The sequence below is a fragment of the Bos indicus x Bos taurus genome, chromosome 7 (genome assembly GCF_003369695.1).
Source record: "Bos indicus x Bos taurus breed Angus x Brahman F1 hybrid chromosome 7, Bos_hybrid_MaternalHap_v2.0, whole genome shotgun sequence".
NCBI lineage: Eukaryota > Metazoa > Chordata > Mammalia > Artiodactyla > Bovidae > Bos > Bos indicus x Bos taurus.
In genome coordinates, this window is record NC_040082.1 from 42,759,434 (window position 1) to 42,775,598 (window position 16,165).

Sequence of the window (16,165 nt, forward strand, 5' to 3'; positions counted from 1 at the left end):
CCTTCTGTGAAGGAAAATGAATAGAACTCTTTTTAGCTACTCAGTATTTCATCTGTTTTGTAATTTTGTATTAGCAATCATGTCAATTAGTTCAAGTCACCAGTAATAGCCTTTCACTCTCATTAGTGTTTCCTTATCATTTTAGCCATGCTTCAACATGTTTTTCACCAATGCATCTTGAATGGTGACTTCTCTGACTTCATTCTCTTTGATTTAGGTTTCTTTGGTAAGTTTTCCCCAAAAAGGAAACCATGTACTAAAATTACTGCACCCCACTTGTGAGAAAAATTTTCCCTGTAGCATTTTACCTTTTGAGGATTCTGCAGTGTTGCTTCAGCATCATTTGTAGTCAGGAGCTTAATTTGACGGGAGGTGTAACCTATGATGAAAGTATAATGGGGAATGCATATGGGTTCTGTCATGTATTGGATATGTAAAATAAAATTAGTCTTAGATTTTCTAGATGAGAAAATGACCTCTCTACCTTAACATGTAATTGTGAGAATCTATTCATATGTCATTACTCCATTATAAACTTTAAAAATGAATATAAGCATTCTAGGGTCTCAAGCTGATAGGTAAATCACAATACAACATAGGATTATGAAATAAATTAGAACAAATTAACAGGGGACTTCAGAATGATAAGGGCAGAGAAAAGATGACATGGGGATGGGATCCTGAAGGATGATATCTGTGATAGGGTGGTGCGACTTGGAAGGGCACCACCTTCCAAGGTGGATAGAATAGTATGTTCAAAAATGTGGTACTCTGGCAGGCCAGGAGAGTGAGATGCTGAAATGGAGGATTGACTGTGGTGTGTGATGCCATGATATCCTTCTGTCATACGTTGTCCCCATTTGGGAAGCAGGGTTAGGGTATTCTGTGGAAAAGGATAAAAATTGGACCAGGGATGGGCAACTGGCTTACAGGTGGCTGATCCATAGGCTGACCAGGAATGCTAAGGTATCCTGATTAAAAATGCAGATCAAGCAGACTGGCTTCTTCACTGATTTAGGGATAGGAGTGGTAAACTACAGCAGAAGGAGCCTGTCCAGGTCTTTAGGAAAATGGTAGAGGATGGCTGTTCCCTTACCTTCTCCAGGTCCTGGGGACTCCCCAGTTCTAGGCAGGTGTTACCTTATATTAAGCTCCCTTTCAAAAAGCAGCCTGTGTGAATCTCTTCCTAAAAACAAAAATGACTTAATAACATGTTAGGCCACTGATCAAAGAGAAGAAGAGAAGTTAACCTTAAAATTTATTTCTGTGGCAGAGTCAACAGGAGTAACTGTTTTATCAACTGTGCAAGTGGAATTCCCTAAAGAAGTGGACAAGGGTGCTTTCCTTCTTACCAATCATTATTTTTATTAATATATTTTACAAGACTGCAGTTGAAATAATATTAAATACAAAATTTTTATACAGAAAGTGTAATAAAGTTAAAATAGTTCCTTGTAATTCATAGCATTATTGCAATGCTTACAAAATTTTTGCATAGAGTGTGCAAGGATTGATGTTATTCAAAACAAAACTAAAAAGCTCTTCTTACATCACACCCAAATCGAGAGAAAAACAAAAAAAAACAAGTTAAAAAAAAATAATCCAAAGGCTGAACTCAATTGCTTAAGGAAATGGGGTTCCTTTTTCAAAATCTCCAAGCAAATAGGACTTTTATGACCTTATCTTTACTGTGAAAGCACCAGAATCTGGCTTCTCCAGGAGTGGGTTTAGCCAGCATAGTGATGGATGGTTCCCTGCTTTTCCTTTCTCAAACCTGATCTCCTAAAGAAGTGTTCCTCTGCTTTAATGTGGCCTCAAAAAGAGAGAAACTTGACTGGGTAGGCGGTTAACAGATGGCAAACTCTATTACTGCCTCACAAAACACTACCTATAAATTAGGTTAGTTTTGTGTCCATCCCAAATTCAGGTTTGCAGACTCTTCCTTCTACTTTGCCAAGATCTCCTGTGTCTGCTAGGGAACTTGACTGCTGGCTCTGGTGATGTTAGTTCCATGAGACCCTTTAAAGATACCTTTTCCTAATTTGCTGTTTGGACACATACATCAGTAAAAGAAAATCCCTGAATGACTTACCCTAAAATAGGATATTTGACATTTTTAGTTCATCCCTTTACTAAGGTTTAAGAGGTGGCAGAGCCACAGGAGCACGACAGGACCCTGGTTAGCACTGGGATTGACTGTGTTAGGAGCAATGAGAGGCTCTGTCTGTAGCCCTCCAGGGGTCAGACATGTGATGTGGAGAAAACACAGAAAAAGCAGGACAGACCCACCCTCTGCCACTGTGCCACTGCAAAGCTCTGGGTAGGGGCAGGCTAATAGGAGCTGCACAAGGGCATACCAGTTTAACCTGTTCCGATTGTCCCTGGCTGAGTTAATTCTTCAAAATGATTTTAAGTCTTTGAACTCTTAGAGATCAAACCCTCATCCCTTGGCTTAGAAAATGAAAGTGCCCCAAAGCCACGACGTTATAAGGAACTTCAGATGCACTCATCTGCTCCCTTAGTCATTGGAATGCCACCAACCTCTTTGCTGAATCTAGGACACTGGTGTCAGCTGTACAGGTTCAGGGTTAAAGTGTGCCGCTGTTGCAACAAGAATTGGCAGGTGGGTCCCCTTTCCAACTCAGATCAATTGGCAATGATGGCCTGAGTGCTTTGGTAAGAAAAATTCTGCGCATGGGGTATGTGGGGTTATGGACCATTAGTGATGACTGACCAGGTACGGGGTGTGAGACTCGAACCATTATCCCAGCCAAAGGGGCCAGCTTGGTCCTGAACACCTGGTGCTAACTGAATTCTTGCCAGTCTTATTTTCTTGTAGGGAAATACAGACAGTTGAATTCCTTTCTATTTGATTCTCTCCTGGAGTCTTGCCACAGCTAAATGTAGGGAAGAATGATAGCCAACTGGTATCAAAGAGCTCACCTAAAATAAGACATTTGTCTTTTGAAGTGAAATACAGGGGAAGGAGAGTTGTGTGAGCAGAAATGCTTATTTGTGTAGTCTCAACTATAGATCATTGAGGATTAAAGTTTAATTCTTAAATGTAAGGCTGACAACCCAGGCATCTTTGAGTTTATAAGAAGAAGGAGCCTGATTTAATAAGAATCATAAAGCAAACTATTTGGTGTTTTTTTTGGTACCAGATTCTGTTACTTAGATCTTCTATATTTTTACCATAGGTATCTCTCTTTCAGTGCTGGATGCTGTCACTCATAAGATAGAAAGAAAGGAGATACAGTTTTATAGTCTCATCCACACAAGAAGGACTAGTTTAAAAACTGGTAGGAGACATTTCTTAACAGCTTGACAAATAGCTTGACCTGTTGGTGACTTCACAGCATAGTGGTCTGGAGTTAGACCCTCATTCCCGCTGTGCCCTTTTCTAACTAGGGACTTTGAGCAAGTTTCCCAGCCTTTCTAAGCCTCAGTTTCCACATCTGTAGATTGGAACTATAATGGAACCAAACTCAAAGGATTGTTTTGAAGATGAAATAAGTGGATGCATATAAAAAACTCAGCACAGTGGCTAGCACACAGCGCTCAATGAATACTAGTTCATAAAAATTATCATTATAATTGGAGAAATAGAACCCAGCTCTTGCCATGTTTTAGGATAGGCTGTGGGTCCAAGGAGACCTCTCTGACCTTATGTAAGAGTCATGGGTGTGATTTGAGAAGAAGGTTCACAACTTGCTCAGATCCTCAAAAGAAACTATGACATCCCCCCAAAAGTTAGGACTTCGTGAATTATATAAATATGGAGACTAAAGAAGCATCCGTGTCTTCTTGGTCATCAAATATCTTTTGCCCTCAGACAGTACTTCGCTATACTGCTCCTTTGTAACCTATGGATCAACTTGGGATTTAGGAAATCTGGGCTGTCTCTGATTTCACCAAAATAATGCAAATATAGAATTAGGCTGTGAAGACAATAAAGAAATGGGATTACCAGATGAGTCTAGGAGTGCAGAATAGATTTTAGGTAAGACAGGTCTTCTCTCTTGTCTGAAAGAGGTCAGCTTGTTTTATTGTCTGACTTTAGGTCACGTTCAGTGATGGAGCAAAATCCCTTCACTGTCTAGTGAGGGTGTCTATGTGCCTAACGGGGTGTTTTGGAATACTATTCTGGTTTCCCCTTGCGACAGCTGGATTTGAACTCTAAAAATACTTCCTGTTGATAGTGTTTTCCTTTGTTCAGTTGAAAACCTCCTGGAGGTGGAACTGATCACCACTTGTTGGGCAGAAGTTAGGAAGTCAGCATTGCTGTTGGTATGTTTGAGACTATTTACTGATGGGTTTGGTTAACATCCTTAATACTGTTCTGACATCACACCTCTTGTTGCATCCTTTGAACTGCTCTTTGTTTCAGGGGAAGATGCTAATATCCTACTCAGTACCTAAAAAGAAGAAGATGTGGGGTAGGATAAAACCAAAGAAAATAGCCCATAGATCATGGGTCACCCCCAGGGGGATGTTTTCTTTTATTCTTGTGCTCTAACAATACTCAAAACGAGGACCTCCCACAAATAATTCTTTTCCCTTTGCCATTCAGACCTGTCTTGAGAAATTTCAAGGACTCCATTATGAAGAAAGCTTTTAAGAACCATAGAAATCACATTGCTTTTGAAAGTGCTAATGTGTGCGGTGTGCTGTGCTGGCTGAAGCAGCGGGCTTCAGAGCGCTTTATCTCTTATCAGTGGTTTAGCTTTGTGAATGAGAAATTCAGAGGCAACTGTGTAATTTGAAATTCTGATTACCACAAAGAAAGAGATGCATCTGACACCCCAGTGCAGTAGCTTTGACTATTTTAATGGAAATATGTTGGGACTAGGGGGAGCCTTCCACTGAGGAAAAAGTGATGAAAGACCAAAAGAGAGACATTTTATCTTTGAGATAAAAGGCCTGTTTTCTAAGGTTGTTTCTTTTATTATGACTTTTCCCCTCTACCTGCTACTGGGGCACCATGCAAATGTTCCATTCCAGGAACTGCTTTGTTATTCTTTTTGTGCCTAAGATTTCTCAGAGCAAGAGAAATAGAGAAAAGGGGTCATGTTTACAACCTACTTAAACGGGATTTTCACCTTTCAGAGAGCCTTAAAAAAATAAGGATCTGGTGCTTAAATGGATCTGTTTACTTCCTTGGTTCAAACATCAGGCTATGTTTTGCCTAAAATAAATCAAGATATTCTCACGTAGCTGCTCCTGTGAAGGCCAGTTTAATCCTCTCAGTTGAATCCAGATAAAATGCTGAAGAACTCCTTTAACTAATGTCGATTAGGGTCTGGTAAATGGTGGGTAAAAAAATAAACACCGTTCTTTCCCTAACAGGAATACTACTACTTACAAAGAATCATTCATAACTGGTGCTACTTTAACAATATTGAATATGAAGTCCTGGATTAGCAATAGGGGTGCTGACTGAAGGGACAAATCTCTGGGAGGAACCTGCCTTACCATGCAGAGGCAGAGATTTTGGAATTCAAAGTAGGTCTTTCCTTTACTCCTATTACACCAGAGAACAAAGACCCAGATCCTTGGAGACAACATCAAGGCAGCCTTTCCCCCTGACCTCCAATTCTCCAGCAGTAGCTTCATGAAATAATTTTATATTTTTTCTTCTTACATATTTTAAGATAGTTCTTTGAATATTTCTAATTATTTATTGGTCCTGCCAACTCTTCAGGCCTGATGTAGTCATAAGACAGCAAGTCTGCTGTGGGTGTGAATAATTGAGGTGATGGATGCCAAAACGATGTGTTGAGTCAAAAATATTCTTCAGAGGACCATGGAATGGGCGTCTTTCTGGAATATGAGAAGGTGAGATAGAAACCTCTAAGCAGAGACTGCAGAAATAGTCTCTTCAGGAAAGAGATTCTAGATATAAATCAAAGGACCCCTGCTTCACTTCATGTCACATGATGATGCTGACCCAAGGAACCCCTATATATTAAGGATCCTAGGAAAACTTTTTGGAGGATCACAGCTTTCCTCTTTCACTCAACCCTTCCCTAATTCCATCTTCCGTCTTCCCAAGAATCCTATGAGCCTGTGTTTCTTAGACAAGTGGATATCTTTTATGTGCAATGGAAGGTGGAACATCTTTTCTATAACCATATATTTATATTCCCAAGCATGCCTGGAAATGTACCACTATCAGCTGCTTTCTCTCCTGCTGTGTCCGACACAGTTGAGACTACACGTGACCTCTATGCCAGGTGTCAGCAAACTTTTACTGAAAAACCAATTAGTAACTGTGTCACGAGTAACTGGGCCATGAGGTTTCTGGCACAGATACCCAACCCTGCTGGTCCAGTATGCAATCAGCTATCTATAACATGTAAGTGGATGGATGTGGCTGTGTTAAAATAAAACTTTATTTACAAAAACAGATGATGAGTCCCATTTGGCTTGGGGACCAGAGTTTGTTGACCCTGTGCTAGAGTCAAGACTCAAGCAATCTTTGGTCTGTGGTGCTGGACATAGAATGAGAATCAACCAAGGGAAACTGACCTAAATGAAGTTAAAAGCCAGTTCAAGTTTATAGGTTCTTATCTCTTGGTAACAGAAAGATAAAGCTTCATATCAAGTTTCCACCTAGACTGATGACACCAAAAAGGCTTTTGAAAACCTCCTTCGTACTAATCATTTCTTAAGACTCAACTTTAACAACTTATTAGCAGATATCCAATAAACTAGGTGCTAAACATTTGGAGGTGAAACTTTCCTGAAAAATATTAAAATACTAGAACTTCTAGAATATTGAAAATTCATTTAAGCTCTTCATTATGCTACCCACTGCTTAATATTCTGAGAGATGTGATTGTCCAGAAGATACTGTATATAAAGATCAGAAAGCATTTCATTGTTATAAATTAAAATTATCAGATTTTAATGTAAAAGAGATTTCTTTTTCCAGAATTCAGTTTTGTCATGATCAGGGACATAGAGGAAGTTAGGGGAAAAAATGTACATTGAGGACTTAATATGCATTTACCGAATTCTAAAGTCTGAACTGAAATACATAATTTAATCCATGCCAAACTTCCTGCTCATTACCTATATTGTAGTCATTTAGCACAAATGAAAATCAGAATTTTATATCATGTCTGTCCCCATAGGTGCTTGATTTCTATTCTTGGTTGCTATTATTCTTTTTATTCTATTTGTGATCTGAGTACCTTTAGGATTAAATTTTGCAAATGGGATCACACCACTCTTTTTTATTGGCATAAAATTCCCAAGGTGCTCCTCTCAGACTTTTCATTTAACAATTAGAACAAAATTAGATGAAAGAGCTCAGTGAAACTTCTGTTTCTTTGTCATCCTTAGAACAGGTACTTGAGATGACAAAATGCAAAGATGGTCTCTGTTAAAAAAAAAAAAAACAACAAAACACAAAAACCCTTTGCTTTCAGGTATGTAGCCACAAAGGACCTCATAACTACTGTTGATCTGAAAGATACGGGGTAGATGCTCCGAGTTGCCAAGGAGGGCCTTTCTTGGCTTGGAATAACCCTGGATATGGTACATGCAGATTCTGGCAGTGTGATTCTACATGATATAAATAGTACTGAGCCAGAGCAACTGGATTTTTTTTTTTTTTTTTTACCGTTTTCTTTTTTAGACCCTAATGCTGAAAAATAAGCAATCATATGGTCTCACCATTGAGCAACCCAGTTCTTCTGTATGGACATTGAGCAGGAGTGACTGGAGGGAGCCCGGGGTCCAGAAGCCAGCAGAGCCACTGGTCAAGCTAGAACCATCCTTCCTCCCCCAACTGCTAAGTGACCAAGCAACACACGGTTTGTTTTTACCCCCGACGTGTGCAATCTCAGCCTCCCGATGCTTGAGTGTCATCTCAAAAATACCAAACCTCTTATTCATTTTCTATGGCAAATGTCACCTCTGCTTGTGAAGTAAGAAAAAGTAGAACCCTGTTGAGGAAAAAACAAATGCCATTCAGGCCTACAAATACGACTTCATTTAGGATTGTGGGGCCCCTGCTTGCCAAGTGGCATCCAGGGAGGTAGAAACCAGTTATGTCTCCCTTCCGGGCTCCTCGGAGTCCACATCTGTCAGCCACTTGGTTTGTCTACCAGCTTTTAAGATGGTCATTATTTTACCGGTCATTATTTTACCCTTTCCCTCCAATCACCCAAAATAAACTACAGGTAACAACAAGATAAACAGGATGTGCTTCTCCTTGCTGAGTGCATTGACGTAAGGCACAGGCACATTTCCCCCTCTTTGAACAGAGACGGTGTAATCTCCTGTCCCAGCACAAGAGCTGGCCAGGGTGACCCTGGAGCGTGATGATGAAAGTGGGGTGATGGGAGGTAGCTGATGGCGGGAATTAGGGAGCTGCTGCCATATGCAGGGGAGCAGGGACCACTGGGCACCAGGGGACAGAGCGATTCTAAGGAAGACACTTGACTCTTGAGTAATGTTCAGTGAACATTCCTGGGGGCACATGGTACTTCATGGCTGTGATTCTTGGGTCACTATTCTTAGAGAAAACAACGGTCAATTTAGGAAAATGAATATCCGAATACTGAAAAACTTTGTAAGAAGATTGGAGGCAGAGTTTGTGCATGCCTTTAAAAATAAAAGGCATGCCTCTAAATTACCTACCAGTCCCCAGAAACATATTTAAAAATAATTCTGTTCCCTATGCCACTCTTTGACTTCCACCTCCAAATAGCTTCTCATGGGGGTAGGGGGTTCCACTCTTAAGGATTTGGATTGACCTGATCATTTTGGGTAGGAGCCCGCTGGATAAAAGTCAAAAGTGAGGATGTAACAGATTTTGAGCCATTTTTTTTCCCTTTAAACAGAGACATATCTGTTTATGTCTTTTATTCTTAGTCTGTCAGCCCAGTGAGTAGCTTCCAGCCGACTGAGGAGCAGCTGTTATCCTATTTTGTGCTGATTTACAGCTCCTGTTTTGACTGTGGGATAATATGTGAGTTTGAAGGATGGAGGCTAGCAGGAGTTGGGAGAGTCATTCAAACTTTGCTAAAATCCATCCTCCAAATTCCACAACCATGAAAGCCTGGGTGTATTTGGATGCCAAAGTAGCACAGCCAGTCTGAGTTCCTCTGTCTGACTTCTAGAGGCATTTGACTTGAAGAGGGAGAGGATGGCTGGCTGTGTGGAAGCTCATAAAGGGAACTAAGGGTCTGCTTTTACTAGAAGGGTCTTAGCCCCTGAGGGCGACTTGCAAATTCCCGCCATCACTGCCTTGTGATGACACTAAAAGAAAAGACAGGCTGTTACTCAAACATGTAGCGGAATATTCAGTAAGTGTCGATACACTGTGTGGTTCAGCAGGGTCTGGAGAATATTAGGCCCAAATAAGTGTTTTGATTTTATCATGTACATGACAGGGTTGGGAGAGCAATGACAGTGGATATCACAGGGTCACCCATGGTTCCTTTTGTACTGAAACCTCATTTTATACAGAGGATATATATATTTATTTATATATATTTATATATATTTATATCCACCCACACACGCAAACACACGCACGCATACACACACGCACGCACGCACGCACATACACACAAGGTCTTTGATAGGCTTTCCGTGTTCTAGTAAAAATAGCTGGCAGCCAGGGTCTAAAGCCAAAAAAGGCCTGGATGCTGCCGGCAGAGTCCACCACAGATGGTCTCTCACAGGCAGACACTTGTGTTTATCTGACAGGTGGAACCGGTTCCTGCCTGGGACAGGAATAACCTCCCGTTGGCGCAGACGCAGATCTCGAACACCTTCTGCCTCGTTCCTGTGGGCGTATAGGATCCGTGAGGCAGTCTAGGTAGTTTGATTTTCGCAGCATCTAACTTAATCTAAAGAGAGGAAACAGGAAGGAAGAGTCACTTATCCTCTTGACATTCCAAAACAGTGGATAAGAATGTTCAGTTGAAATCGAACGAGCACCTACTGTGCTCAGCATTGTTGATGCTGGGAATTCAGGGATGAATAAGACAGGTCAAGTCTCTTCCCTCCCAGAAGCTTGTATTCTAGTCAGACAGTGTTGCACTGGCAAAATCATGTTTATATTAGTATTTTGTAATAGTATATCATGTGGAATGTGAACGGATTCCTAGAGTGATGTAAATTTGGAAATGGTAGGGTAACAATTTTCCTTACTATTCTTTACTATTTTCTTTTCTTTGACATTCTCAGCCTCTCTATACATTTAGGTATGGGGTGGGGCTTCAAGAACATGCAGCACTTCGTGCTTAAATGTCAGGATTATAATTGATCCTTCCAGCGTCTAGATCCTGATAGCTATAAATTGCATCTGTGATGTAGTCATTCCTTCTAAATGTGTGTGGTTTGGAGTCTGCAGCTGTCTGTGGAGACAGTTTTGATAACTGAAAGCTCTATCTGACTTGCTCTGTTAAAACAAATATAGCACATGCCAAACCAATCAAAAGTCGGGCTTAGTGAACAGAAGCAGGTGGAGACTGATAACCTCTAAGGAGATATGGAAAGTGGAATAGAGTTTTGCTTTAAAAACACATTTTTCCTCTTTAAAAAAATCTTAAATAGAAAAATTCACTTATGAATAGGATGAAGGCATTTTCAAAAGTTTGCATTTGAATTGTATTTTCTTCGGGGATTTGGCTTCCCTTGCTTGCAAAAACACAAGCAGCTCTTCTGTTCACCAAAGTGAGACTGTATTGGGGTAAGAGAATGAATATTTGCCGCCTCTCATCTCTTAGCCTCTCATTGCCTATCTAAGTTTTGACTTGTTCTGATTTGGGATAGCTGTTAGGTCTTACTTTTCCATTTTCGGTAAAAGTAGATGCATACACTTAAAAATGACGACAAGTAAACTAAGCCTCTCTTTAAATAGTCTCGTGTGTTTTACAGTTTAATTATACCAGCCAACTAAATCTATTTTAAGGTGATGAGAGGGTTTGGAATTAGCATTCATTTTTACAGCTGTCCTTATAATTCTGTTTTTGTAATATGTTCTATCAGCTCAGCACTTTACAAATAATGAGTCATAACTTGTATGGGTTGTGGGTTTGGCTTATAATTGTGCTGTTCAATATATGTGATCCTGAAATAAAACCTCCCGGTTGGCTTTTTGTTGTTACACTGTAGGATCAACTTCAGAGGCAAAGCAGTGATGTGTCTTAGAAGACTCGTTGGCTCATTGGAGCTGTGCCTCTCTGGGCTTCTGGCCCTCTCACGCCTACCTCTCCATCTTTGGACTCCAGTCTCAGCTCTGTTCTGCAGGTGGCTTCCATGTTGCCAGCTTCTGCATTTATTTCTACTCCTTTGGGGGCCTCCATCACCAGAGACCGGGTCGGGGACTCCAACCTGAAATATACACAAGACGAAAAGTCGAGATCGCATTTCACTCTTAGTAAATTTAGGAGGAAGCTGATGCTTCTGAGCATTGAGATGACACTTCAGTATCTGATGAGAAAGTGCTTATACCTTTGCTTCACACACCTGATCAACTTTATTAGGGTGGACACAGCGTATCCGGGCCTTCTCTTCATTGCACATCATAAAGATTGTAAGGAAGGTGTTCCAGGATCCTAGTTTTGTTCCGTCCTACACCTAGTTAATTGTTGCTTCATTAGCATGATTAACCACATTTTTACATAAGTTATCTCTAGAGTAAGGCAGTTTCAAGTCTAAACTGAGATTCCTGAAATTGGTAGGTATTCTCTCCATTTTGCTCTACTTTCTGTGTCTTCCTGGGAACAGGTAGAGGTTAAGAAAATAGACCTAGGAGTTGGACATGACTGACCCAAGCCATGGGGCTGCTATGGTATGTCCTTGGAAAGTCCTTTCCTCCTCTCTTTTCCAAAATTTCTCAAAGCCTCAGTTTCCTCATGTCTAAAGTGCTCCAAGTGGTGCCTGGCACATTGGAAATGTATGATTAATATGTGTTAATCAATACTATTACTGCTGTGACTGTTGTTATGACACTTGCAAGTCATAAAGAAATCTCAGGCCTTACTCAAATAGGCAGTTATCAAAAGAAGACTCAGGATAGATAAGTTGTTGCTAGGAGTGAGAGGGAGGTGATTTAACTATAAAGGGTAGATGCTTTTTTGGTGACAGAACTGTTCTCTGTATTGGTTACAATGGTAGTTAGGTACCTCCATGTGTTTATAGAAACTGTTTGGACTAATTATACTATCCAACAGTGAATTTTATTGTATGTAAATTAAGTTGAGAGAAAGGAGAATCAGCCACATTCTGTGCTAATTATTGGCAAAAAGAGGATAATGCTTCATAGAAAGTTTTTTGCCTATCTTATTTTATGCAAAAAATATGAACTAAAACTCATCCTCTAAGTATTCTAGATTTTAACAGTATATCACCCAGTTGAATTGAATGAAGATCCTCTTCCCTGTTACAAATAAAATATTTGAACTTAGAAAGCATAGCCCTCGGCAATGGCCACCAAACCACTCTAAATCAGATCAATTTTCTGCATTTATATTTCTCCACTCCTAATTTTCAAACACTTTGAACATGTTTAAAAGGAACATCACATCATTCTCTCTGCCAACCGCTGACTCCATGTTTTGCTTCTACCAGCCCCCATGGGTAGGGCACATTCTCTTGGACATCAGTAAGTGGTGAGAAGAGCAAGGCACCATTGGGGTGCCACCCTGAGTGATTCCAAGCCATATTGCACAGGTACCAACAAAGGGTTCTTCTCCATTTCCCAGGTCTGGGTCCCCGAAGTCTCTAGTCCTCTGGAAAGGACTGGCTTGAGCTTCTCTTTCAGTCCTCCTTTCCCTTGTGACCTCACCCCTTTGTGTGTGGCAAAAATCCCCCATCCTATCCCTTCCTCCTCACAAGATCTTCACCAAGTTGGTGCTGAGCTGAGTATGGATCCATCTTGAATTATGGCGGACTTCTTTTGCCTGCGGTTTTTCTCACTAGAACATCTGGGCAAGGAAGGGGGGTCTTGTCACTAGAACAGCAGAGAATGATGTCCCTGCAGTGCAGCCTTGTCTAGGACTTAATCCAACTCAGTCGGGCTCTTTCTATAGCTTACTTCTAAAATCTGCCGATGGTTTTCTGCCATTTTCTTTGCTTCTCTCCTGTAAGGTCTGGCTTACTCATACGCCTTATCCTAGCATTGTCTAACCTTCTGTTTTCACTAATATTCATCCCATGGCATAAACTTCCCTTCTGACAATACTGCCTACTCACCTCCACATTCGTTCACCATCTTCTCAATGGCACTTCTCCACCTTGCCCAGGATACAGTCCTCAAACCATCTTCTCTCTTTCCCTTTCCTTTGACCTTCTCTCCTTCCCTTATTACAATGGTTAACTCAACTTTTTAAAAAAAATTGGAGTATGATTGCTTTACAATGCTCTGTTCATTTCTGTTATACAATGAAGTGAATCAGCTTTATGTATACATATAGCCCTCCCTCTTGAACCCACCCACTCCCCATCCCACCCCTCTAAATTCACCACAGAGCTTCAAGCTGAACTCCCTGTACTTGATACTAGCTATTTATTTTACACGTGGTAGTATATATGTCAATCATACTCTCCCAAATCGTCCCACCCTTTCCTGCCCCAGCTGTGTCCACATGCCCATTCTTTACAACTGAGTCTCTATTCCTGCCCTGAGAGTAATTCATGACTTCTCCGTCCTCAATATACTAGTTCATCTCTAATCTGGACTACTGAAACCTCAAAAGTTTTGTGTCTAAGTCCTCCTTTTTTTCCCAGTGTTCTTCATGTACAAATATATCTTCCTGAAGTCAGTTCTGAATATGCCACTTATCAAAACCCTTGCAAGTTTCTTAGAAAATACAGGAGCTACTGGATGTATCCAACCATTGACAGCTTGGTCTGTCAATTTTGTTAGTGTTATTTCTTGCCACAAACCTTAGCCATGCTTTATTGAATACTTACCAGGTGATTGGCTCTGCGGGACGTGTTTGATACTGTTTATCTCTTTTGGGTATGTGTGTGCTCAGTTGTGTCCGACTCTTTGGAGCCCCATGGGCTGTAGCCTACCAGGCTTCTCTGCCCATGGAATGTTTCATGCAAGAATACTGGAGTGGGGTGCCATTTCTTACTTTAGGGGATCTTCTTGACCCAGGGATTGAACCTGGATCTCCTGCATTAGCAGGCAGGTTCTTGACCATCACACCACCTGGGAAGCCTGTTATCTCATTTAATCCTGACAAAATCCTATGCCTTCAGCACTCCTTTAGTCCTGGTTGTACTAGCAAGGGAGACTAAGGTGAATGACTTGCTTAAGGTTGTGCATCTAGTAAAAGGGAAAAACCAAGATTCAAACCCAAGTGTGTTGTTCAGTGTATAATATCAGTGCCAGGAAAACTGGACTTCTTTCCTGTGTCCACGCTTTGTAAGTAAATGCCAACCCTCTCTTCATGGAATTAGCACTTTTATTTCCAAAACCAACCTCTGTAAATAAGGGTAAGGTGACAGGGAAACTTATTTCCTACCCTAAATGGTTTTCACAACTTACTGAAATGGTTGACATCAGTGACATCAAATTCAGGATACAGTGAATGTGTTCCTATTTGCTGTATATTATTCAAGGTGAACGGCTGATACAAAATGATAGTTGAGGGGAAATTTTCAAGATAGAAAAACCATGTCTGGAGCCTGGAGAACTTTATCAGCTGGAGCTTTGACTTTTCAGACAGGCTTAGGAATTCCCTTTACTCTCACCATCTTTGAAATCAGCAGGAGGGCTCCCAGGCCAGAGAAGTGAACTTAGAAATGACCGCTGCCTCTTTCCCTCTCACAGCTTTGGAAGTGATGAGAAACGCGGCTACTCTGCTTCCTAGAGTCAAAGGCTCCAATAAGGTAGAAATGGCAATTCCTTGGCCACAGAGACCAAAGGGTAACTGGCTTTGTGTTTCAAACCCCATCTTAATATCCTTTATTGTTCAGGCAAACTTAATAGTATGTGCACATGTTAAATCCTTCCAGTGTGACAAAAGCTCCTACAAGAGCCCTGAAGGGCCTGCACAGAGCAGATAAAGCACTCTTGCAGTGATTTCAGTCAATTTCTGACCATAGATTAACAACCATGACTCTACTGCTTAGTTGGTTATTGATCAGGGAAAATGGAGGGAGGCTTCCTCCTGATTTGGGAGGTGGTGAAGACAACTGAGGGTCCTGTTGGCTCTTTGAAATGAATACAGCTCCGGATAGGAGCAAATGTGACTCCTGTGGGAGGACTGAAAGAGCCTGAAAATAGACGGAAGTCTAGGAGAGGAGGCCTAAAGCTAGCCTGTGCTGTTCAGAACAGTGGTTCTCAAACTTGAGCAGCAGAATCCCCTGCCAGGCTCCCCTGGGTTATACACTCTAGGTTCAGGGTGGTACCTGAATGCCTGCACTATTGGCAAGTCACAGGTGATGAAGCTGATAGTTTGGGGACCACTCTTTGAGAACCACTACTCTGAAACAACGTTGTCATACCAGATGCCCACAAAGACTGGATAGGTAATGTCAGTGAGTGACGCATAAGAAAGCTGGAAGGAAAACTAGTCTCTGAGCAATCATAGATGTCAAGTGATGGAGATGCTTTAAACAGGAGGCAGCTGATATTCTAATCTGGCCTATTATTGCCAGGGCTACTGGTGGAAAACAAAAATTTATTTCAAATCATTAAACTTTTGGAATTGATGCAAAGATTTCTCCAAATATAAATATAGTAAAAAGGATGACATTGCCATAGATCTTGTGTGTGTGTGTGTGTGTGTGTGTGTGTGTGTGTGCTTAGTTGCTCAGTCATTTCCAACTCTTTGCAACCCAATGGACTCTAGCCCGCCAGGCTCCTCCATCCATGGGATTATCCAGGCAAGAAAACTGGAGTGGGTTGCCATGCCATCTTTCAGGGGATCTTTCCAACCCAGGTATACTCACCATCTACTTAGGAAAAAAAAAAATTCTTTGTAATTCCCTGAGCTCCTTTTCCTAATTCTATCCATTTCCTTCTCTCAAGAGTAACTAGTACTATGAATTTTGCTTACTGTTTTCTTGCTTTTCTTTGTACTATTACATTACTACATTTGCCTGCTTACATGATGAATTATTCACTATCATGTGTTTTTGAGCTTTATGCACAGAATGATTCCACTTAGTGATTTATTTATTT

The 16,165-nt window shown here is 41.0% G+C and overlaps 1 protein-coding gene across 2 annotated transcripts in view; it reads right to left on the minus strand.

Moving 5' to 3' along the window:
* Positions 1-1,345: 1,345 nt before the first annotated feature.
* The window catches only part of SGCD (sarcoglycan delta), a 1,106,710-nt gene continuing 1,091,890 nt past the window's right edge, over positions 1,346-16,165 (minus strand). Inside the window, exons 8-9 of one of the 2 annotated variants that reach the window (XM_027545855.1) lie at positions 11,235-11,358; positions 1,346-9,869 (exon numbers count right to left, since the gene is read on the minus strand). In XM_027545855.1, the coding sequence (XP_027401656.1) occupies positions 9,696-9,869; positions 11,235-11,358 (298 nt within the window). In that variant the 3' untranslated portion in view covers positions 1,346-9,695. The remainder of the gene's footprint in view (positions 9,870-11,234; positions 11,359-16,165) is intronic. The other variant, XM_027545853.1, reaches the window with a different exon arrangement.